Source organism: Oxyura jamaicensis, chromosome 4 (assembly GCF_011077185.1).
Source record: "Oxyura jamaicensis isolate SHBP4307 breed ruddy duck chromosome 4, BPBGC_Ojam_1.0, whole genome shotgun sequence".
Lineage (NCBI taxonomy): Eukaryota > Metazoa > Chordata > Aves > Anseriformes > Anatidae > Oxyura > Oxyura jamaicensis.
Genome location: NC_048896.1, coordinates 13,925,843 through 13,951,968, shown reverse-complemented (window position 1 = coordinate 13,951,968; position 26,126 = coordinate 13,925,843). Strand labels below are relative to the sequence as shown.

Here is a 26,126-nt window from a genome sequence, read left to right as displayed (position 1 = left end):
TGGGACATTTGTATCATGACTTCAGTGCACAATCTGGAAATGCTGCATTCTGGAGGTCTCTTTGCAGTACAGGCCTTGGCTATGCCGTTAATCTTCCAGCACCTGCCGATGCTACTTTTAGATAAAGCTGTCAGCATTTCTCTTACAGAGGTTGTTTTTCTGGGATTTTCACATCAGCACTCTGGATTGAAACATCCTTCTCACTGAAGGTTTCAGAGATGAAAGCAAAGCAAGCATGGAAGCTAAAAATGATCTAAAAGCATAGGGTGGCCTCAAAGTTCTGAGTAGGTAGGAAGTTCATTTGGCAGGTTGTAAGCTGCTTTTGCCCTCTGCGCAAATATATCTGTTCTGTGTCAAAAGGCACTGCTTTTTAAAGAGTGAAGAAGAGCAGGTCCTACTTGGATCTCCTGGTAAAAGAAGAGGAGATGAAGAAGAAATCTCAGCAAAGTTTAGCTGCACCTTTGCCCTCAGCAAGGAGCTACTTCTGAAGCTCTTTCTTCTAACTGGGTCCAGCTCCAAAATAAACTGAAATACAATAAATGCTTTGCAAGCAAGATCAGTAAAAAGTGGTAAAATGTTGGTACTTATTTGCTGTTAATTAGTTGGTAAAATAAAATAAACTCATTTCCCATAAAGAGAATCATGAAGATAAGAAGTCTGGGCCCTGAGGGGTGCATGGAAAGCTGGAGGTACATGGTGTTTGGTCACCAGACTGAATGACGGACCCCGATTTTTCTACCAGATGTAGAATAGCAAATGAGGGTTCCGTGCATGCCTGTAAGGAAGTAAGCCTGCAGATCTTTAATACCTGCATTTGATGCCAGCGAACTGGCAACAAATCGAGTTGGGAAACCTGTGTATCCTCTTCCCTTACTTTGTCCCTATCTGTACAGTTCTTAATGGAGAACAGCATTGCTATGGACATGCATAGAAGAATCAAGCCTTCATCTGGCCATCAGTGAAATATTGAAATATTCCTTTCTGAGCAGTAATAACATGGACTGATAGTAGATTTTAAGCCTTCAGGCTTCTGAATGTCTGTGAAGCTCATGACCAGCAAATCAAAATCAGATTTAGACAGCCTAGAGGTGCTGTCAGTAAAACTTAATTTGCGGCATAACCTTTGTGCTCTCGCTTCAGTGAGTGTGAAGAGGAGTTGAGGAACTTGATTCAGATGCCTACAGCCTGGACTGCAGTAGTCATCTGTGATCCCAGGAAAAGCTGTGCCACTTTTTTCAGACCACTGGAAGTCAGGCTTCCAAGTGAAAGGAAAGAAGACTTTGTTCAGGTCTTTAAGACTGAACAGGAAAATTGGACTAAATCATGCCGTGAAAATGGGTAGGGGTAAGGTTGTTTTTTCTGCAGCCACCTTTGTGGTTCTTCCAATATGTGTTTTAATACAGTCATTCTTTTTGTATCTACCCATTGCAGAATGTTTTTTGGCATTATCCAGTGCTCAATTCATGAGCAAAATTGTATTTCAAATCCATTTGAGCATCGTGTTACTCTGAAAAGGTCCAAAGATATGATACCTTCTAGTAGTCTTTTGTCATCTGATATCCAAGAGGAGCACATCTAAGTAGTTGCTGTACAACTCATCTCCTGGTTACCTCTCACACTTGCTCACTGGTATCTGATAGCTTTCACAGCTGTACTGTCTCAGGCGTTTTTGGAGAAGTCAACTACATTTCGCACTTAGAACAAGAGCATGGATACAGCAGGGCTTACTCTTCCCAGGCACTTTATGAAGTTAACATTAAATGTCACATATTAAAAACGTGTGACACTTCCCCTATTACAAGTGACAGATTCCGTATAAACAAAACCCCTGTAATAATATGGTATTCTATACTTGAATACAGTGTTAGGGCAGATACAGCATAAAGTCAGCATGATTCATGATAAAATAAAATTCATCCTACCGAGATAAAATGTTTTGGCATTATCTACATGCAAAGGAAAGTAGAATCAGAATATTTCTACTTTTCTGTCTAAAATTATGTAAAAACTGATGGTGCTCCTGCAAATCCTTTTGATGACATAGTGTTTATTGAGAGAAATCAGTTCTGTATGTTCTTTTGGCACACTTGTGGGAAACAAATATCTGTTTTTGTTTCATGGTGATATGCATGTTTCTGCTCACTCACCTTTCTTCTCTAAAGCTTTCAAATAGAAGATATCCATCCTTAGTCTTTCTGAAAGCAGGAGTTTATGTTGATGAGAAGCTGAAGGAACAGTCAGGGCTTCAAGCAGGAATGTCTGTGTTGCTCTGCAGTTGGAGATCATCCAGAAACAAGAATGAGAATCTTGTGTATTCCTTAGTTTTCCCAGTAGTAAAATCCCAGCTTTAGGTTCTATCAAAGCGAGTGGCATTATGCTCTAGTCCCAACAGATTGTTGGAGCAAGAGCTCTGAGTGCTGCAGTGCATCAGTAACATTTTGACTTGCTGTCACTGGTTGTTCATGGATGAAATGCCTTCCCTGGCGGGCTTCAAACCTTTCCTGGCTGGGAAAAAAGATACAGAGCGGAGTGACCGCTTCTTCACCGAGTTATCTTTGCCTTCAGGAGACCAGATGCCAAGATTGTTCAGCCGTCCTCAGCCCTCTCTTCTCCAGCACGTCAGGGGGGTTCATTTCCCTGCTGTTCTCCAAATAGCAAAGGAGGAGAATGTGCTTACCCATGTACCGTACCTGTTGAAACCTGCATCGAAGCCAGCTGTAACCATAACGGCAGTAGGCAACGTTGTGTGCGTCCTGGGAGAGGACAGGCAAATGGAAGTTTTCCTGAGAAAATCCATCATGCCCAAAGTACAAGGTGACAGATACACAGGGAATAAAACAGGTGTTTTATAAGTGATCTCAGTGGATAATTACTTCTTCTCTGGCAAAAAAAAAAAACTTTAGGTAAGAGAGACAGTCAGGAGGACTCAGCTGCAGGACTCAAAGAGCTCTCCCCAGTTGGCATAATGACATTCACGTCATGTTTATTCATGATAGCATTCTTTTTCTAACCCATCAGGTAATAACTTCCATTGTTTTATGTGCTCGATTGCCTGTTTACAGACTGAGGGGGGCTTGCTTTTCTTCATTGCATCTACAAATAGGACTTACATACGTGATGAAGGATATACTCCACAGGTTTTATTCCTTCAGGCAACAAAATCAGTGAGGTTTAGCAATGCAGACATATCTAATGGGTATCCTGAACTCAACCTTTGCTTTATGTGCTAGGTGTCTAATAATAAAGCAAAGAGTAGATACACTAATTCACCCATGCGTGGGTTGGAAGAAATAAAGGAGAAAATGTTCAATGCTCTCAGAACCAGCGTATTGCAAACACAAAATGATTGGAACGGCATTTCTTAATGTGTTCTTTCATGGAAGCAGTTGTTCCTGTGCCTCAGATTTATGTCATTGGTAATGGGTCTTTTCAGTAAAAGAATACAATTTAACAGTAATATACAGAGTTTTACTAGAAAATTATTAGAAAATAAATGAAAAGGTCATAGTCCTTTGCAGTAGCAAACTTTGGGGCAGCATGCTGCTTTGTAATACTTGAGGGGCAAGGAAGAAATTTTCCCTAATAGCAATCCCAGGCGGTTGTTTTGTTTGTTTGTTTTGTTTTGTTTTGTTTTTTTCTGGATCAGGATGTGTTGAAGCTGGTAGAGACCAGATGGTTTGTGAGCTTAGGTGCAGTGTGCTAAGATAGCTTTGTGTTCTTTGGGCTTCTGCATTTTTTCTCTTCTTAATTATATTTTCACTTATTTATTGCTAGTAACTAACACTTCTTGAAGACTTTAAAAGAAAGCAAGGAGTGCTGTTAACCTGTGTGATTCAACTTAAGTGCTAGGAGAGTTTCCCCTGGGCCCAATTAGTCCCTGTTATAATGACTGGCTGGTGATTGGTGTGGTTTTTGATTGCTGCTGTCATGATGCAGAGTTCAGCAGGACCACTGTTTGTTTGTGTGAAGGCAATTAGAAAAGAAGTGGCACCTCCAGGCATTTAACCGTGTGCAAATCAGGCTGTGTGCCGCTTCCTGTTCCCAAAGAGTTTTAAGAAATAGGGTGCTAGAGATAATTCCTGAGTCTTCAAATCGTGGACTTGCTGTTACAGCCTGTATCAGTGATTGCACTAGGCACATTCTGACATTTTTGTGTCACATTTCCTTCTTAATAAGGATGTTAGCTCAAATCCAAGTTAAATGTAAACTAATCTAAACTTGGGTGACATAGATCCATCTGAGAGAAACTTGACTCAACTGCTAGATCCAAACATCTTTTCTTCTCTGTCCCAGCATCCAAGAAGCCTAAAAACTCCCTAAACTCACTGTGAGAAATACAGGGCTTGCAGTTAAGTGCCTCTGGTGAGAACTATATTCCTGATGGTTAACTTGTGGAGACATTCTTGGATATCTGTTTTTCAAGCCGTCATCACTGTACACCTTTTAAAATGACCCTTCAGTAAGTTCTCAGAAGTTCTGTCTTGAATAGTGATGTTATAGTTTTTCTTCATTGTAAGACAGACATCTGGGACATCTAGAATGTTTTAGTCAAATCGTCATCTTGTCTCTAGTGAATATTGTGTGATGATTAAGTCTGAGGAGAAAAGATGTACAAAAGGACTAAAAATTCTTAAGAGCGATGGGTTAGCTCAGCACAAATACTTTTTCTACCTGAAGGAATGGGCATTTGAATGGCACTTCCGTCTGGATTCACAACACGGGTTTCTTGCAGGTTCAAAGGAGGTAGAAATAATGGAAGAATATTGAATTTTACCATGGTACTGTTTTAGCATCCCGCACTTAATTTTCTGAGATCATACTTCCATCACATTTTCTTTTACTAGGAGGATCCTGAAAACCAGTCAGGTGTTAAAAGAGATCTAATACGGAATGAGGATTTTTCCTTATCATGAATAGGAGCTGGGATTTAGAATTGCAGTTATAAAAGCAAATGAGCCAGCAGCCTCCAAGACAGGAGTGTCTGGAGTTGCACCAAGGGCAGCTATCACACACACGTGCCACAGAATCACTGTGCCTCGTGGTATACCACTCAGGGAGTATCTACTGCAATATTAAACTGTTGAATTGTTCCACTTCAGGTATTGCTCTTTCACTTGACAAAACAATAAGAAAAAAATAATGCAGCACATAGGGTTATCCCAAAACTTTGAAAACAATTGACTTGTAACCTCTGACACCATAAGTGAGAGTTTGATCTCTTCAAGGCAATAACCCCAGACACATAAAAGTTGTAGTTGCAGAGAAATAAGGTGGTGCTTGAGTGAAACCTTGGAAGAGTAAGAAATTATTCATTTGTTTTCAGGAAAGAGGCTACATTTATGTCATCTGAAAAAAAAAACACGTATTTGTCTTTAAACAGATCAGCAAACCATGAGCTCGTTGATCTGGGTGACACAATCTCAGGTACCAATAAAATGGCTTAGTAATAGTTACATCAAGTGTGCAATTTAAACTGGAATAAAATGATAAAAATTCTCATGAAAAGAGAGGAAAACCATCAACTGTTCAATTGGGTCTGAAAGCTGCTAACACGTTCTAATAGCAGCTGGCGGTGGATTAATTGCTCTGGACCTCAAGACAGATAAAAACGGTTGTTGCTGTTGTTGCTGTTGTTCATTTAATTCAGAACGAGCAAAGATAAATGCAGGGGATGGCTTACACAGACCTGTAATCACTATTTCACTAAGCCAGTGGAAAAAGTCATTAAAACAGACAGGCAGAGTGTTTAAGTCTGAGCTGTGCTATTTCTTGAGAATTGCTTTAACATGTACACTTCCCAGCTTTTGGATCTACCACCACATTAGGGTCTTAGAACTTTAATAATAATAATAAACATGGAATGAAAATTGACACTGCAATTAAAAAGAAAATAATGCAAATCCTCTTGTATAAATATGCAGTTCTAATTTGGGGCTGTTTTTCAATCTAGTAGATATAAATAAAATATTCAACCACTTTGCCAACTTCCTCTTTATGACGGTTGATAAACTTGAGAGAAGGTAGGTCCCTTGCATGCTAGAGACAAAATTGTTTTACTTGACTCTTTTAACAAACCTCCCTGACTGGTAGAAACCACAAATGCTGAAGAAAACAGTTTTGTCGAAGTCATGAATGTTTTCTCTAATTTGAATTCAGCTTCAGGGCAGATGAATTGTGTTGAATCCAAACAAAGTAAAAAATAATTAGGGATTGCCACTTCAATTTCAAATGCCCTTCTTAACCATTTCTCTGTTTCCTCCCTTTTTCTTCTTGTCCTTGCTTTGAAGTGAAGCCAAATTCATAATTTTGCTTGCTTTTGTTTTGAGACCTGTTAAGCTCCCTTGTTTTTGCCTGTGTTTTTCTATTGGATTCTGAGCTGGCTTCAGTTTGTGTTTCAGAGCCAGTTCCAGGTGGTCTGGGAATTACGAATGCCTTGCCACCAGAACAGAGGAAAACTGCTTTGTTTTAGCTTCTGGCAAAGCTAAACCTTTTTTCACATTTTCAGTCCAGAGAGTAGGCCCAGCTTATAACTAGCTCCTTGAAATAGGGAATTATAAATCTTAGTTTGTGTGGAAACATAAGACTTTACATTTTTTTTTCTTTGTACTGCAGAGTGATTCTTTCTTTTCCCCCCTCTTCGTTCCTCATATCACCACTGCTACTGCTTATAGACAAGGAAACCACTGGTGAGTGAGTCCTGTGGAGGATGAATACTTTGGATACCTTTCACAAAGCACAAACTGTTAAAAGACACACTTCAAAACTCATTGGCTTATTTCCTATACATATGGAAAGTGGGCTTTCTGCAGTCTCCCAGGTTCCTTTGAGTGGCATGTAGTCAATGATACTCTCTACTTGGAGTTGTATATGACTCAATCTCTCTTGATATTGTGATTACCACCACAAGCCCTCCAGCATCCTCCCCAACCACCTGGAAGATGCATCCTTTTTGATCTTCCACTCACTAGTTCTGACAGCAAAACCCAGCTTACTGGCTTTGCTGATCCTTCTGTTTCTTGCATGTTCCAGCTTCTCTCTTTAAATGCGGTCCCCTGTCCTGCCAGTCTGCAAACTGCTGGGAGCACTGACCTCCTCCACCGAGTTCCATGACCATGTACTGAAAACAAAAGGAGATTCTCTGTTTTATAATCCTGTAACTCCTATAATAGGCCATTTGCTTAGCTTTTAGAAGAAAAGCAAGAAATGGAGGATTCATGTCAGTCTGTGTATCTTTACTAAAATACAAAACAAACACAAAAAGCAACAACAAACAAAAACAGACATTACCAGAAACAAATGCAGCTCAATTAAGGAGAACCGTAGGTGGACACAGAGGTCATGAAAACAGCTGGAAAAGAAGATCTGGATCCATCCCAGTGCAGCAGCTTCATGGGCTTCCTGAAGGACCTCTGTAAGTGAGTTTCCATCACCTCAGTGACCTGCACCATAATTTCCATATCTAGGTTATAGAAATAAAACGTAGTGACCAATGACTTGTCTGCATTGTTGACCTATCCTAAGTTCTCACTTGAGTTGTCACCTGCTAGAGAACCCTTTATGCCTCAGGCCCCACAAGGGATGGGAGATAGTACGTTCTTGGTTGACAGTGGAACCTAAGCCACATCTTCCTGCAAATTACAGTTCAAATTGCAAATTTTGTTCCGTGTAGGAAAATTAACTGGTTCATCTGCTAATTTCAATGTAAAATGAGCATGGTCAATTCCATAGGAATCTTCTGGTTAAACCATAGGTAGTGTATTTTTTAGGACACAGTCTTGTAGCATCTGGGCTGATAGAAGGGTAGTAGACGCACAAATCTCCAAGAAAAGTGAACACAGACCCACCACCCTGCTTAGAGGACTGTGTGGTGAAATCCATACCAACCTGGGGATCAGCTTGCCTAGCAGACGAAGGAATGGCTCACATCATCTATAAGCAATGACCCTAAGGCTTCAGCTTCAAAACTGAGAAAAATGGCAAAGCTGATCAAACTGCTATTTTGTTTTGCACATAACTGAAGTAGAACTGTTATCCCAAACTGACTGGATTAAAGGAAGGCTGTTGCTTTATTAACTGGAATTCTTGCAATTGCAGAAGTTGCTCTTTTTTGAATTACCATCAGTAGTACTAACATGAGTGGCTGGTGAAGAAGCATTCATAAAGCTTTCAAGGCTTAGTGAGGGCTTTCTTCATCATGAATCTGAACAGATTTATTGTCTTGGTCATGGAGTTTGAACAAAAGTGATAGTGCTCACCAGGCACTTAGTTTTCTCAATTCTATTCAGTTCTAATTGTAACTAGTGAAAAGAGTACTATATTTTTAGGTTGTGGTTCCAGGAAGCATTTTAAATAGAAGCAGTCTCCAGCACTGTTCAAAATACAATCTAAATAATGCAAGATTGTTAGCAGAAAATACAGTACTATTAAATAACACTGAGTAATGGTCAGCTATTCAAAGTCATTATTCTTGATTAGCCTTGATCATTATTACTAAGAGCATGTGACTTTATTTCCCCCAGTAATACTCATAGTTATTCAGGAAAGTTAAATAATCATTCCTGATTTATTACTAATGATTATACATAGTCATACCCATTTTTTTGGATTTCAGGGCTGTATTTGAAAGCGTTGAAATTTTCCAAGTATGTTTTATTTTCTTACAAAGAAGGCAACCCTATTCAAACGCAACTAGGTTTAGAAGAAAGCTGACTTATGTGCCATAAATCGTAGGTATTTCTGAGAAGGCCAACTAAAATGATGCATCTTGTTTAGTTCAGATAACTTTTGTTTCAAGTAAAAGTGCAATTCATGTAGTTTGTGAGGATGAGACTTTTCTATAGCCTCTTAACTGAAACAGAGCATGGCAGTGCACTGAGAGCCTTTCTCCTCTAAGGTGAGGGACAGATAAAATACCTGCTGACTTTATTATGGGAACGTTCACGTGGTGTTGTGAAGGTAAGGGAGCAGGAAGAGGGAGTCCGTGGCAAATTCAGTATTTCCTGCAGCATATTTTCATGTCGGTGACATTTGTTGCTCATGTGGACAGTGTGAAGGCAGAAGAGGGCTAATCTGAAATTTGGAAGGCAAATTCAGCTCTGGGACCTGTCCTGCACTCGAGTGTCTCTTTGTGCCTCAGTTTCCCCGTGAGAGGAGTAGACCTGCCTCAGTCTGGCAGAAGGCCCTGTGGGGAGATCTGCTGTAAGATGCTTCAGTTGGGAGCCCCATGTTATTGGTCTGTTCTGTTGAATACCTAACTCTGATGACTTTGAAAGCTGAAGGTTTCAGAAGATCGCTCACTGATTTGCCTTGCAGATGCCATCTTCTGCAAATACCTGCTCACGGCATGTCTTTGACAAGCCATTTGCACGCTGTTCTGTCAGCACTTGTTTAGCATGAAGCTTAGAGCCATGATGAAGTGCCCCTTTAGGCCTTTTTATTTTCTTCCTAACTACGGGCTCACTTGACAGGGTGACATGTTGTTCAAACAATGCCTAAAAAAGACTTGTTATGGAGCACACAGGATTTTTTTGTTTGTTTTAATTCAAAGCATTGTCATGAGTCCATTTGGAGGGAGTAGGCATCCGGTACCATTAGTGTCAAAGTTTGACTGATAGATCGCTTCCACATGCATAGGGCACAACAAAAATTGTCTGCTGTGCCATTGCCTTGTCTGAAGTCGTTTGCAGCAGAACTGCGATGGAAGAGGTGGCAGTAAAGCCGTAATATCTTCTGCAAGAGACTCCACAGCTCCCTTTGATGGGAGTAACCACCCAGCACGTCAGATGTACTCCAGGCTTTTTGGTCATAACCAAAAGTAGTCAATTAAAATGACAAAATGATGCATGATGGGAGGAAGAGCCTCATTATATTGTCGCTTGTACTTTGTAGTTTCCTTTTAAAGGACTCTGTTTGCCATCATACCTAATGAAGGCCAGAAGTTGACAGTCTGGGTTGCAACAATCCTGTGCAAAGTGCAAATGCTTTACAGTAACACCACAACAAACATTGGTTTGGGTTTTTTATTGTGTGTCTGATAACTCTGTTAAAGATGTGAGTCTGAAGGAATTTAATTTAATCCTGTTTTCATGATCATGAGGCACAGGAGCTGTGTTGGTTGTGTTTATTCTAGCCTGATATTAAGGAAAAAATAAGCTTAGACAGCTCACAAACCATTCGCCTAGGTTTAACCCTGTCAGGGATCTGTCATGATAGAATAGGGAATGGTTTTAATTGCTAAGGGATTGCATTTTTTCAGTATTTTAAGGCCAGAATGTGTCAGCTGACTTTTACATCTGTGCTGGGTGCCCATGCCCAGGAAGGGCAGCAGGCCTGCAGGGCACTGTGAGGAGAGGCCACTTCCAGGGGCCCCACCACAGGGCAGGCCTGGGCCCAGAAGTGGTACAGGGGGCACCTCGGGGGAAATATATCTGAAAAAAAAGGAGAAAGGCTACACAGCTGTGAGGAAGAAAAGTGTGAGGAACAGCCCTGTGGCACTGGGGACAGGGCAGGAGGTAGTGGGAGGTGCTCCAGGCCCGGGGCTCCCTGCGGCCTGTGGAGAAACCATGGCGGAGCTGGGGACGTGCCCTGGAGGAGCTGCAGCCCATGGAGAGGAGCCCACGCTGGTGCAGTCTGTGAATGACTGCGGCCGTGGAGGAGCCAGTGTGGAGCAGGGCCATGTGTGTGGAGGAAGGAGCAGCAGGGAGGAGCTGTTACACACAGACCACAGCCACCATGCCCTTCCCCTGCACCACTAGTGAGAGGAGAGGCAGAGCAGTGAAAATAAGGGGTGAGGGGAAGGTGTTTTAGTGTTTGTTTGTTTGTTTGTCTTTCTCACCCATCTAAACCTAATTTAGTTGGCAACGAATCAAAATAATGTTTCCCAAGTCAAATCTGTTCTGCCCATGACAGTAACTGGTAAGCGATCTCCCTGTTTTATCTCGACCCAAGAGCTTTTTCATCTTATTTTCTTCTCCAGGACCTGTTGAGGGGGAGTGAGGGAGCAGCTGGGTGGGCAGCTGGCAGCTGGACAAGGTCCAGCTCATCGTATGCTGTAGGATTTTATATAGCAGTTCCTTCAGAGGGAGGAATTCTATCTTCATGATTATGTTTAACATCTAGCACAAGCTAGTAATAACCCTTCATCTTAATTGTTAAAGTGCTGCATACTGGTGTGAAATCTCCTGAAGTTGAGGGAGGAGGAGTGCCTGTGGCATGTAGAGGAAATGGGAATGATGAATCAGTGCTTCCCGACCAACATTTGAGGTGGCAACAGTTTCCTGTCTGTAGGCTTGTGAGATCAAAAGAGCTGCTGTGCTGGGTTAGATCACTTGTCAATGAAATTTCTGCAGGGTTCTTCGCAGTAAGCCGGAAATGAGCCTTTACGTCTTTTAGTAATGCAGTAAATGCACAGTATGACAGCCACTAGCTTGAATGTGTCACTGAAGTGTTAGCGAAGATCAGTGTTTAACAAGGAAACTTACTGTAGTAAAACAAACTTGGTTAAAAAGAATTAAAATGTATGTGTGTGGGTAAGATAAATGACATCATCTTTCTGTCCCTGCAGAAACTCAACGTATTGCATGAAGGTGTCCATGTCCTTGACAGTAGCTGAGAATGAATCTGGGCTTTGCTACAACAGCAAGATCAGATATCTGGAAAAATCAGAAGTCACTAAGAGAAAGACAATTTCCTGTCCTGATATTGAGGATTACAAAATAGCCAGTCAAGAGCCAGATGTTGTATGGTACAAGGTAACTATTGCTGTGTTGTTGCTATTGTGCTGAAGCTACACAAAACTTCCACTGTTTTAACTACTGTGCCTCTGCACCAGTTTTCACTTTGGTGGGATGTCTCCATACCTGATGCTCTAGTAGAAACAAAGGGAGGCAACCTAAAATGGAGCCAAAGTTTTACCAAAACTGCTAGCTTCAGCAACGCTGCCCAATTAATTTTTATGAAATCTGTTGGGTAATTTTACCAAGGCCATTTGAGTTTTACCAAAGTCCATTGGGTAATTTCACAGAGATACATTTAGTTTTGCTGAGGTTCATTAAATAATTTTACCAAGGTCTGTTAATTTTAACTGAAGTCTGCTAGATACTTTTATTACTCAGCAGGTAAGTGTTCTGGCTGTACCTTCTCTAAGGCCTATCAAGTAGCACACAGCACTTTAAGCAGCAGGAACATCGATGTGTTGCTGTAGCTCTGCAAGAGAACTGGGCAATGACTAAAAGGTGGGTTGTCTGTCAGGTAGACATCAGGTACCAAGACCATACCAAGGTCTTGACAAAATTTACCTGTTGTCTGGATGTGGACCAAAGTGGGATATTTGAAAAGCCGTTGGGTATGAGGAACCGCAGGAAACAATGGGGAGAAATAAAGAGATGAGAGTTGGAGGGAACAAGAAATAGTAGTTGGACAAGAGGAAGGTCTCAGTGGGATCAGTGAAATATAGAGTTTGGACTACAGGGATAAGAAGAGGATGAGTTTTGGACAACCCTTGTTCAGGTAATGAAGACAGAAATGCACAAAGCAGTTAAATCCTAAATTTTTGCTTGATTTAGCAACCTTAACATTCATAAAGATGATTATTTTCTGTGAAATAAATGTTACATGCAGAGATACAGAAATCTCACATGTTCTAGCAGATAGTAACAAAACGTGCCATAACCCACTGTCAGTATAAACAAAAATTTTCTTTCAGCCATTGAAGCTGTTTCTCTCAGCATATGGGTGAATATCTTCAGTGCTGTTCATGCATAAAATATTTGTATTCACTTAAGTCTGAAATCTCAATAGAAAAAAGGGTACCAAAGCGAAGCTGCTTGTTGCCCTGTCTACCTAGGTATTACTGAACACCTGAGCACTGAGATCTCTTTATTGTGCAATAGCATGCTGCAAAGGTAATCTGGCAGGGATAACCTTCAGCTGTCATGGAGCAGAAATCAGCCTAAGAAAGATGCATGTCCAACCCCACATCACTGATGCTCTGTGCTGTCCAAGAACAGGAAAGGAAGAGGTCTGGTTCTGTACAGCCACATGTGTTATCAGGAGGTAACACGAGAAATCCTTGTGGACACAAGAGAGCCTGTCAGTCCCCTGACAGTTGGGGAATTTGGACTTGTGACTGATGAACTGATATCAGAAAAGACACAAGTGCTGCCAGCTCACAGTGTGCAGGACTCACCCTGCTTTCCAGAAGCCTTCTCTGTGTGGAGAGATTAGTGAATCAGAGCCAATAATTGCATCAATTTAGAGGGAGTTAACTGTAATTTAAATACATTCTTAAAATAATTATGCCTGAGTAGATTTCTACATACACACCCAATACGTAATGCTAAAACATTTGCTATCAGGGCTTTTTTTTTAACAGTAGTATGAACTTCACTTCTGGCTAGAATTACAGTGCATGAAATATTTCTTTTGAAAGATTTCCACAGTTAATGCCATTGATATACACACAGCTCTGTTAGGCCCATTAGAACTGTTTTGACAAGAAGTATAAGGATTTTTTTTTTGAAATAAATATATATGCCAAGGCATGATTGAATGAATGGGATTTAACAGTAAGAGCAGTTTCAAGAAAAATCAGCTGGCAGAGGAAAAAGGTATATTACATCTAGAAAGCAGAGCCTTAATCAATCTCCACCACCTCTTGCCTACTAGTGGGATGAAGGAAGGACTGTGAAAACAATCAAAATGGCAGCTGAAGGACAATAGTTGTTATTTACCCTACAAAAAATAGAGTTGTTGAGGTGCTGCCACTTACATTTCCAGGAAGTAGCAGCATAATAGCTCTCCAATTAATTATCTGGGGAAAAGCAAACAAGCAAACAAATAAAAAACATTTGAAATGTCTATGGAGGATGCATAGGCTAGAAAAGAAACTTTTAAATTCTCCCAGCAGGTAAATGTAATGTGAAAGCAGAAAACAGCAATTAATTGATTATGCAAGCAACAGTCATATACTTGGGCACTTACTGTTTTAGTGAAATTAGTAGACCTTTGACAGCAAAATCTGGATTATTTCCTCAAAATGAAGACTGGTTATTTTTTTTTTTTTAATTATTATTCGCTTGATCCTGGCATTTTTTTTGTTTGTTCTCTGCTTTAAATAGATATCTTTATGTTTTTCTAGCTTCCTCCTTTTTTCCTTTTTTTTGTTGTTTTGTGGATTGAACTGGTCTGTGGAAAAAAAAGGCAGGATAAAAGAGGCACTTTCAACACATATTTTAAAAGCCCATATAGTCGGTAGACAAAAAGTAATCAGCTAAAATCTGGAAATGGGAGGCTTATAAATTGTTCTTTAATATGAAGTATTTTAAGTAGACAAGAAAGGGGAGTTAGTGGAACAATTTCTCACTCTAAAACCACAACAGCACAAACATCATGCTAAATCATTAATCTCTATAGTATTAAAGATATCGCCTTTTTTATTATGACCATGTAGTGTATACAAATATAAATCATATGAAAATGCATCTTTTCAGTCTCTTCATTTGTGTACTTTTAAAAATAAATATACAGACTGTTAAACTGGTAACATACTTATGGCAGGGTCTTCCCGTGTTGTACTGCAAGGGTGCATATCAGAAATATGCTTACTGTGTTTATTCCTAGAATTGTATTCCTTCTAATTTAGGATTGAAGGGAATTGAATCATGTTGTCTGCCCAGACTTCAGATTTACTTAGTCCAAGAGGTGGTTGATGCAACTCCATTGCACCTGTAAATAGGTCTGAAAATTGAGTGCAAATCAGAAAGGGCTTTACACCATTTTCCTGCTCAGATCTGTTCCCCACATGAGTCTCAAGCCATGTCAGTGTAATTTAGTAGCAAAAATAAGCTCAGATTTTTAGTGCAGCAGAAAGGATCTGGATTCTGAGCATTGTGTTTCATTGCTGTTAGCTGAAGTTCACATGCAAGACAAGATTATGTGCTTTGGAGACAGAAAGATAACATGAACACTGCTACCTGTAATGGAATTGCACAGCTTAGGTATTCTGTACTTGACTACGTTGTAACTGAATTTGACCTATTAGAAAGAGGAATAATTGCTTCAGTGCTCAATTTTCAGGTGCAAGGGCAGAAGCTCACTGTCTCGCCTTTTTACTTCTTTATTATTCTCCTTTAGAAACTGACATTGTAGATTTAGAGCGTGTATGGAGTCTCATGAAAAAAATGATATTTATGTCATTCCAATCCTTTGCTGTCATACACTATATTTGCATGTCAGCATGCTTTCTTGTTTGGTTGTTTCTTAAAAGAAAGCAAGCTTTGTTCTGTTTTGTTTGCTGTATGTTTGACACTGCTATTGCAGACATACAGAAAATGGGGTGTAGATCAGGACTGTTTATGTGAATTTCTGAAATTGGTGAGCCTGCTGCTGATGGTGATGCAGGATTGTTATTCGCAGTCTGAAAGCTTATTCCATGTTGCCGCCTTGAGAGAGGGAATAAATGGCATTAAAGGTACTTGAGTCCTAACTGTGTTGCTTTGTATGCTCTGGGTAGCAGAATTAACCAGAGTACTCAGTGTTTTAGGGAACTGAGAAAGGCATGGTTTTGTTTGTGTGCAGAACAGACTTGATGCTAAAGCTACTGCAAGGAAATAAACATATAATTCTAAGGTACAATTTTAAAGAGACAGTGGTAGGACTGTGTCCATGAACAGTGGTTCAGAGCATTTCAAGAGGTATCCTGAGTACCATTAATGTGGAAAGGGACTGGTCTGGCTGCAAAGATACAGTACATTAGGAAAAGGAGAGCGAGCCATCTCTTCCACTGTAACACACTGTACAGGACTCAAATGCTGTTCAGTAGGACTGCAATGCATAGGGACAAACCTAAATCTGACGTCTGCCTGGAAAAGTCAGTAGAAGCTGCATACCGTCAGAACCACGTACTCCACCAGATGACGCACATGTGGTGATGCTACAAAGAGCCCAGGGATTGGAAAAGGCTGAATCAGAGCTCACGCCTCATTAGATATGAGAGAAGCCACGGATGAGACACAAGATCATAAGGAAACAAGGTTTCTCAAATTCTCTTACTCACAAAACTGCTGCTGTTGGTTCTTCCTGTGTTCTTCTGTTGGTAAATGAGTCTGAAACTGTGTGCAAAGTCTGTCTCCAGACTAGCTCTTAACAGCTGTTGCCTATGCTCCCTTCAAACAGAGATGTGTTTTAATGTCCATCCTAAAATAAGGATCTTGGCAGTTGTCCGTCATGAAAAAGAGAAGATACTTAGCCATTGCTTCAGGGTACTACATATTAAATATGGCCCATGTGATACAGTGGGAATTGCTGAACTTTAAAAACAATTCTGTGTAATTTCTGTCTTCAGGTTAATTCCAGTTCCAGATCTCCATGCTTTCTGAAATCAGATTTGAATTTTAGTTGCAAAATATATTGAGGTTGTTTACTTTCGTATATAATACTGAAAATCTGATCAGGCAGCACTGTCCTGTGTCATACAAGTTGGGAAATATTGCAATGGGTTTTTGCTGTTGTTTTTTTCTGCAGGAATGTAAGCCAAAAATGTGGAGAAGTATTGTAATTCAAAAGGGAAATACTCTTTTAATACAAGAAGTCCAGGAAGAAGATGGAGGAAATTATACCTGTGAACTGAAGTTTGAAGGCAAGCTTATACGAAGAACAGTTGAACTGAAGGTTACTGGTAAGAATCCTTGTTTTATGCCAACAGAAAAAAAAAAAAAAAAGAACTTTTAAAATGAATACAAATTATTTTCACATGTCAGTGCATCTCTTTGATAGAAGTAAGTCCAAACCAAATCCCAATGGCCAAGTAGTCTCAGACTAGGAGAAATTCAGGTCAAGACCTATAAAATTCCATAGAAGATGACCACTACCGTTTGCTCTCTACAAAACCTGGAAATGCTGATTCTAAAACAAAGGGTAGAACAGACCTAAGCCCAGCTCATATGCTGGAAGAAATCCAGATTCCAGTTTCATCTTTAATGCTTACATAGAGGAAAAGCTGAGGGAACCCTTTATAAATAGACTTCTGCTAAGGTTTGTCCTAGAATGTAACACAGCCAAATCTTGAATCACTAATTTATTTTTTGGATTGATTGTTCTACGTATTTTATCTTTGGTTTAATTTATGATGGTCAACTTCTCTAGTCTAGGGTTTACCTTCACTGAAGACTGGCACAACCTATTCCTAGAATGAAGTTAGGAACATTGGGCTGTCAAAGAGAAGCACCCTGCTTATCAGGCAGTTCATACATTTTACGTTTCTGAGTCCATGTAGTAATCTAGTCAACAGTGTTTTTCCATCACTTTTTGTCAAGTATCAATAATGAATGGGTGTAAAAGTGTTGCCTACCCCTGCATTCCTTATTCCTTTCCATTCCACTGTACAGTATGACATCTATAATTATTATTTTGCCTTCAGTGTCTGTGGAACATTGAAAGTATCTGAAAACAGCTAAGATTTTCCAGCCTTTTCACACAACCATATAAACAAATGGTTAGTTGTTTTTTTTTTTTTTTTTTTCTGCCCATGTTCTGACATATGATTAAAATGGGTCCTACATAAAGTGGTAGTAAGTAGAAATGTATTCTCTTGTACTAAACAGAATTAGTCCCTATGGTATCTCTAATATCATCTTGAAATACAGTTCTTCCCTTTGTTTTCAGCAAAATCCATTTTTCTTTTCTTATCATTATTCCTCGTTTTTAAACGTGTTATTTTCCCTCTGTGCCAGACTCATCTATCATGTGATTTTTTATTGTCCATTTTGGACCATGGACAGATCTCTAAAGTATTGATTTGACCTACCTGCCCCCAGACCTGTCAAATGAAGATATAATACATACCTTGGGGATAGTTGCTATCCTAGGTAGCATGCTGGTCTTCAACCAGAATATGAAGTAAGGTTGACAAAGTGAAAATGAGATGCATCTAATTCAATTCCACATGATGGATACTCTTTAGATTGCAGATAGTGTGCTCTGCCTCTTATCATGACCTTGTAAGAACTGGTGTGTTCTCTTCATTATATGAACAGTGTGGTATGTCAATACTTAACAATCTAATGACTTTGTCCTAAACTAACTGTAGGATGTGTTAAAGTTATTTATTCTGTTGTTTATGATGTGAATTATCAAAAACCTAAGTACGAAATATGCAAGTGTTCTCCTTTAGCAAAATTCTTGAGAACCAAAAGATCGTTTCCCTTGTAATTTGGTGTGGAATTGGCATTAAATTAAATGTCCTTTAGTTCATAAGAGCACCTATGTGTATATGTTACCTATTAAGCATTACAACAATGTCAGAAATATAGAAACCATCTCCATTTATAGAAAAAATAGATGAATTTTAGCCAAACACTTTTTCCAGCTTTAAGTGTTTGGGAGATGTGTCTGATGTTGTGTGTTTGCTGGTCAAATTTCTATAGTTACCTATAATAACCTAGAAAGTTTATGTAGATGATGACCTGAATATATGGTTAGGAGATACAAATCTAATACACAGGACCATGTAAACGTATGATCACACAGCTTGGTGCTTTGTAAAGTTTCTTTATCATGTTTCTGGTTTGTTTTGGTTTATGAATTTTACATGCATGTGGTGTTAGCTTGTTGAGGGGAGGCGAGGGTGATAAAGAAAACTCATACAGCAAACAGCAGAGGATTACTTGTGTTGGGTGGGTCCTGAGGCAGGTAAGATCACAGGCTGGAGCAGGTGCATGACATATTTAGGGATTTGTTTGAAGAATATGTCTCACTTTAGGCAGAAGGAAAACTACATGTCGTTGTTATTAGCACACATCCTGAGAATTTGCTTACCCTGGGGCTAGTTCAGATGCAGGTGCAAGGCACCTCTGGAAATCATCCCGTCCAAACCCCAGCTCAGCAGGCTCAGCTCAAGCAGGCTGCCCAGGGCTATGCCTGGTCACATTTCAGATTATATCTCCATGAATAGAGAGAGGCTCTACAGCCTTTCTGGGCAACCTGTCACCTGTTGAACCACCCTCACACTAAAAAAGATTTTTCTTATGTTTAAACAGAATTTCTTGTACTGTAGTTTGTGTGCCCATTGCCTCGTATTCTTTCATGGGGGCACTGCTAAGAACACTCTGGTTGCATCTCCTTGATGCCTTCCCATCGGGTGTTTATACACATGGATCAGATCCTCCTGAGCCTTCTCTTCTCCAGGTGGACCCACCTCAGCTCTTTCAGCCTCTCCTTGTATGATAGATGCTCCATTTCCTTAATTGCATTTGTGGTCCTTCACCGGATTTGTTCCAGTATGCTCATGTCTCCCTTGTACTGGAATTGCTGGTGCACTGGGCCCCACTATTCCTGTCTGAAAACAGAGTTCTTACCAAAACACATCACCATACCAGGAGCAGGTAGGATGCGGCCGGAGCTCAGGCTGCTGAACCTGCTGCTCTGTATAAATCACTGTTGGCAAACACTGCTGCAGGCTTACCAGCAAAGCCGTGGTAGAATTATCTCTGCTAGCCTGTAATGCAGATGTGGAGAAAAGGATCTTGCCTACTGCTTTCAGAGGTTCTTTGCTCTGCAGGGACTTTCTAGTGCTGTTTCTATTGCAGTTACTTATTAACGTGCCTGAATTGACATTTGTGCAAGTACGTGTGCCTGAGTTCCGCTAACAATACAGATTTTGAACAGCAAGACCCAGTTGGCCACTGCCAGCAGCCATGGTAACCTGAAATTGTTATCAAAGAGTTATTCTGACAGGGAAACAGGCAACTCCACAGCTCCCTCGAGCAAGGAGAGCTGCACTGCCATGGGTAGAGAGGAGGCTGGGTTAGTTTCCCTGTAGCCTTTCAGGCATCCGCTAAAGTATGCAATACTTGAAATACCAGTTAAGTCATTTTAAGTTATTTACTTTAGCCCTGCAATTGTGTCATAAGTGGGGAACGTGTAGAACAGAGTTCTACTTTTGTGGGAATTACATGCAGACAAGTGATAGATGGTGATCTCGTACAGGTTTTTCTATGTGTTGCCATACTTGCTGTGTGTATGCTCTCCAAACAGGATTTTTCAGCATCCATGGGGAAAAGAGGAGGCAGAAATGAGCAATATTTGTATAGGATATGTGTAATACATGCAGCTGCTTGTATAGAATGAGTATTGTCCATCTAATAAAAATTAAAAGATCCAGAAATTAATCCACAGGTCATATAAATATTCAAGCCTCCTCATGCAACAAATAGGACCTGGCTGTGGCAGATGTTGAACCATTGGCACATAAATACTCCTCGTTGTAAGACTGGTTTATCAGATTTTTGTGTCCCAGTCAACCAGAGTGGCTCTGGCTGTGGAATGGAGCTGCAAAGACAGCATGTGCCAGTCCTTGGGAACTATTTTCCTCAGCTCCGGTCTTGCCTTTTTACTTTTGCAGACACAAATGGAAGATCTCAATGGCTCAGTTAGAGGCAAAAGGGGCGTTCATACTCCTTTTCTTCTTCCTGTGACCAAGTCATTGTATTAGCTACTATGAGATAATATGTAAGAAAAGGTTGCTGGACTCATAGCTGGAAACTGAAACCATCAACATAATATCTGCCTACTGTGAGAAATAAAAAGTAATCTGTGTCGTAATAGTAGAATAAGTAGAGCACAAATCAAACAGGTGAAAAGGCGTTTGTAGAAAGGGCTGGTGGAGTACTGTACATAGCCCCCAATGTCATGGGATAGCTACGATGGGTAAGGTATGGGAGGGGGCGATTAGAATGATAAAAGGCTTCAGAAGTTGTCATTCTTTGGGGTTTTCAGGAAAAGGCTTTCAGCCTAAAATATATGTGAAAAATACTTTGACACAAAATTTTTATAGGGACAAAATCCTGAGCTACAATACAGCACTAATAAGCAATGCCTACATCTTGCTGTTTGGGTGCATTTAAGAATAATAGGTTGTCAACAAAACTGCTTTTTCATCACTAGTTCTTCATGGGTTTGTTATATTATGCAGACAGACGTGAAACAAGTCTCATCAGCCCTTTGCACTGAATAAACATGACAATAGCATTATCACTTAGCAAGTAACATGGAACCCTTCAGTCTGTAAAAAGCAAAATAAAAGAAAAACGTTTTCACTTTGCTTCTTGGTAGATTTGTTGTAGATGAAAAGATGAGGTTAGCACCTGTGATTTAGGGTTCCTAAAACCTGAAAATTGAACAAAACCACTCAGGGTTTAATAAGAGGATAAGAGTGTATCCAACTTGAAAAATGAGAATGAAAATATAAAGATAACAATATCAGAACTTACTAATTTTTAATAAGCACCTTTTCGTGTTTTGCAACACCGCTCTGTGAAGAAATAGGTTTATAAGAAGATGGAAGTAGCTGTAAGCAGAAGATGGAGATAGGGTGGTCCTCCTGAGCAAGCAGCCAGCCCCAGTGTCCCTGGGACAGCCGGGTCTCCGCTGGCAGGCGGGGCTGCCTTGCAGGAGTGTGCTTTTCCATGGACAGCTGTGTTGGTAGGACAGTTTGCCTTGATGTGATTTGTGAACTCATACCGGAGCATTATTTTCCAAATTGACAGCAGAAGGTGGCCATCTGACCGGTTTCATGAAGTGCCAGTGGTGTATTGGAATGACATACAGGATTTACTGGGCTGCTCTGTCCAGCAGCCCTGTCCTCTGAGTTTCCTTCAAGCCCAATTCTATCTTAATCTCCATCATTTTCTTCTTATAGACTGCTAAATGCCTGGCTGTTTCTAAAAGCCATTTATACAACAGTATTTGTTTTGACTGTCCTAAATGACAAATTATTCCACATGGCTACATAAATTGAATGATTCTGCCCGAATTCACTCTTTGCTCATAGTTTTTCAATTAAATTCTTTCAGATCTCATTACACTGCTCGCTTTTCAAATTACACCTGCCACTGTTGCTAGATTTTGTGTGTGTGTGTTTGGGACCCCTCTGTCAGCAGAAGCGATTGATGGCGATTTGCTATTTTTAAACCAAGGGAGTGAATTGGATTTAAAAATGCCAACAATTAGTCATACTTCCAACAGCACCAGGGACAGAGACAAGCTACCACAGCACAAGTGAGAGTTTGAGCTAAAAAGTACATCCTTATTTTGTGGGAGTTGCTTTTCTGCATATATTAGCCCTCTTTAAACTGGGCATGCTATTTCACATCATTTTCAGTGGAAACTAGTGACACGTTGGCAGGAACCAATGGGTGCTGATCAGTGACAAATTCTCACCTTCAGTAATCTGTACGTGCACCCTAAGCCTTATCAGCTTACAGCAGACAAAGTGTTCTCAACATAGTCATGGGAATGACATGTGGATTGACAACATTTTGGGCTGTTGACAGGGAAACTGCAGAAAAAGATATTAAAGGAAATGAAAAGTGTGTTTGAACTGAACTGCAACACCTCATTTGGAATTCCAGCTATTATAAGGGATTTACTTTTGTGGTGTAAAATATGAGTATTATTATTTGCTTAAAAATCTGAAACTATTTCATGGTAGTTCTATCCTAATGTCATTGTGTTTTCTCACAAGCAGTTTAACAAATCTGCAGTGAATTTATGAAATGCTTCAGTATTGCTTAAGTAGTTACTTATCAAAAAAACCAACAGTTTAGCTCTGAAAGGTCACTGAGCTCTGAATATCATCGTACAGATGGGAATTGGATATACATAAAACAGGGTCAACATAAGACACGGGTTAAAAAAGCAGGTAGCTAAGGAGTAAAAGCACAGAAACTGAACATAGTCAGCAGAGATTCCTGAAGCAATACTGAGGACGTGCCTGTCGCACAAAGCTCTGTTCTGCAGGGATTTCTAAGTTAACTCCGAAGGAGCTTTTCAGCAGAGCTAGGTAAAATATTTGTACTACTTTTGGTACCCAAAGTAACTCTGACATCTCTGCTTGGCACTGCTCCGTGCAGGGAGGGCAGAGCCTCAGGGTCCTGTAGGAGGCCAGGTGCACTCTCACCCTCCTGTTGTCACGTCATAGGTTGTGCCCCGGAGCCTTTTCTTTGGGGATAGGATGAAGTATCAGTTATTAACCCCATTTTATCACCAAGTAAGGCAATAGTGTGTTAAATGAGCACTGTGTGGAAATAACATCTATTTCTGTTTAAGTATTTTAGTATCAGAGATCATATTGCAAGACACTATATTTCTTATTTTGTTTTGTCAAATGACTTCTTTCTGTGAACGGAGAGGTTTTCATTTGATTTGTGTGTATGTGATTTTTAATAATGCATATAGCTACTGATGTATATTACTAGTGTCTTTCAGCATTCCTGAAATCAGATGTTTTGATGGTTCCTGCTCCAAAAATGTTTGGAATTGATATTTCGCAGGAAGTTTCTCTTGATCTAGCAGAATTGTCACCAATTCCAGTTCCTGGCAGCACTGCACATCTCACCTACCCCCAAGGATCTGGAGGATGCTTGGAGCACAGGGGTATTTTCATGCCTGTTTTTGACCTGTGGTACGGGTGACAGCTGCTGGCTCTCCTCTCTTGTATTTATTTGTCTTTTCAAACACAGGTCACAACGCCTGTAGTCTCAAACAAATCTGAAAATATTTCAAGGAGGGCCATAAGCAGCATAAATTCTCCTGATGAAACAGACTTAAAAGCACTCCAGAGCAAAGCATGGTGACGTGTATGTGATAGGACGTGTGCCTGGCCTTCGGAGTTTGCTCCTCCTCCCATACTTGCATGGCTGGTGCTGCCAAGGATGGGAGGTGTTTGCTGCATTTGGAGCTGTTTCCCTGCTCCTGGCAACAGCTGCTCCTTCTAGAGAGCTCTTTTCTAGCTCCAAATGAAAAATTTCCCTTATTGAGGGTTCACCAGAATTGTATCACATCTAAAGTGGTGTTGAGGCTGTCTGCAGCTGTTGGACCCAGGAACACGCCTTTCCTTCTTGCCCTCCTCTTCCGACTTGGCAGCTTTAGGCCTCCCTAAACAACGTTCACTTCACTGTCAGTGCCTGGCAGTTCTCTCAAACCTCAACATATGGCCGAGGGTGCCTGTCCCCGCTCATATCCCGTGTGAGTGCTCTAGCTGGAGCTCTTTCTTGGCAGATGTACAGTTTCCAGCCAAAGGCCCAACTGTAACGCTCACACCACGGAGGGATGCAGGGAGAAGGGGGGTCACTGGGACTTCCCTGAGGTTTGCCTGCTCTCCACGTTGGGCTTTAGGTACTATTCTCTTGTAGCGTCACAAGCTAAGCTATAGCTGTTAACCAGCCAGAGCAGGTAAGCCCAAAACCATGTAGGCATTTTCAGATTTTCATCAACCATAGCTTAAACAGCTAGGGCAGGTAATAAGCTGGGAAGCATTACTTTGTGCCATGCGCCAGTGGACTGCACTTAGAGTGGTAAAAGCAGCAGGGCCCTTTCCTTCTGGAAACACATTTTAGCATTTTTTTGTAACAGGACTTTTAATATTGTTTTAGTCCAAAAGAGAGAATAAATTTAAAAAAAAAAATAAATAAATGTAGAAAAACTTATTGTTGGGGTGAGGGAAGGATTTTTGCAAGAACAAAAGGGGAAGATAAAAACAGTTTGCTTGTGGCTACAGTTACAACAGCTGTGAAAAGGAGAAACTTCTTAAACTCAGAAAATAAATCTGAAAGTGAACAAGTTGAATTGCAGAAATTATGTACTTCTGGGAAGGATGCTACCGATCATTTTCAAGAGAAAATCCTCCCTGTTTCCCTCCTAATGTTGACACGTTAAAATACTTAACATCTACGTCATATCTGAAGTGACATTTTCTTGCTGCTGTAATATACACATTGCCATGGCAAGACTTCATCCCTTCTCTGTTTGCAGTATCTTGACAGAGTCAGGGAATCGCTTTTTTATTAAATGCTAAGGACAGAGAAAACCCACTCAAGTTTTTACTGACTTCAAAAGGCCATTAGTGGGAGATATTGTTCTCAGCAGTTCCTCTGTTACATTTTCATTAAAATGATGAATTATGTCTTACAGTATCTTGATTATCTGAAGGAAGCCTTCCTTCTTCTGACAGGAACCAAGTCAGAAATGAGTTAAGTGCTGACAAATATGTTACTAAAAGACCAGGAAATGAATTTCACAGCTGAGTTCTTCAATACACTGAAGAAATAACTGTCTATTTAAAGCAACATATAGGAAGTGACAAAAATGAGACTTTTCTTTTGATATATTTTATGTCATTTGTATTAATATTTATCAAGGTTTGTGTTTTGTAAATACTAGATTTCCGTTTCTTACAGTGAAGTATTTATCTTAAAGCCTGGATTCTGACTTGTTCTGTGTCTGGCCAGCAGCATCCCATTACCAGCTGTAGACAGCTAAACATGCTTCTGTGGTCAGAGCACACTTAATAGCCAGTAATTTCTCTAGTGCCTTTCATTTTTCCTAACTACCTCAGGCAAACAGTGTGATCCAGAAAGAGAAATGTGGCCATTTGCTTTTGGCCACATTTGGAAAATGGAGCAATTTCTCCATCCCTTTCAGAGCGCTCCTTGTTCAGCCACACAAAAACCCCACTATAAATCTTTAGGGATTTCTGTGTTTGCAAAGAGTCAACAGGAAAATTAAAGCAAGATCAAGGTATCAGTACAGTGCAGGCGTCTGTTCGCCTGGAAGAAGTGATACACGCAGTCATGTTCTGTCTCTTAACATCTCCTTTTCACCTGACACCCAGCAAGGTCCTGATAAATTGACCCAAGTGTGCTGGTTTCAAGGGTGCCTCATCAGAGTCAGCAAGCCGAGGATCTGGGCAGCGTCTGAAGATGCACGAGCCTATTCCTGGATGCTGTGTGAACTGTGCCACCGTTGAAGTGACAACGCAATATATCCACAAGGGTAAAAGCTCCTTCATTTCAGTCCCTCAAATGATCCAGATTGATGGCTTTCCCATTCACCGGAGTGACCTGTTAATACCGGGCTCATGAAAAACGAGTTTGGAAGATAAACATTAAGTATTACCTCCATATTTCCTGGAGAAAGTACAAGTTCTAAGGGCAATGAGAAATGTAGCAATATGCTGCAGCCTATGAATTATATATAGTGTCAGTACTCCTGGCGCTTTACTTACAGCTTCACAAACTGCTTTCCTAGCTCATGAACATGCAAAGTAATTAGAATGGCAAACAGAGTTAGAT

At 40.4% G+C, this 26,126-nt stretch overlaps 1 protein-coding gene across 10 annotated transcripts in view; it reads left to right on the top strand.

Moving 5' to 3' along the window:
- Window positions 1-26,126, top strand: part of IL1RAPL2 (interleukin 1 receptor accessory protein like 2) — a 344,696-nt gene that overhangs the window by 179,044 nt on the left and 139,526 nt on the right. For all 10 annotated transcript variants that reach the window (XM_035325341.1, XM_035325346.1, XM_035325345.1 and 7 more), the window contains 2 exons: window positions 11,564-11,750; window positions 16,522-16,675. In XM_035325341.1, coding sequence (XP_035181232.1) covers window positions 11,564-11,750; window positions 16,522-16,675 — 341 coding nt within the window. The remainder of the gene's footprint in view (window positions 1-11,563; window positions 11,751-16,521; window positions 16,676-26,126) is intronic.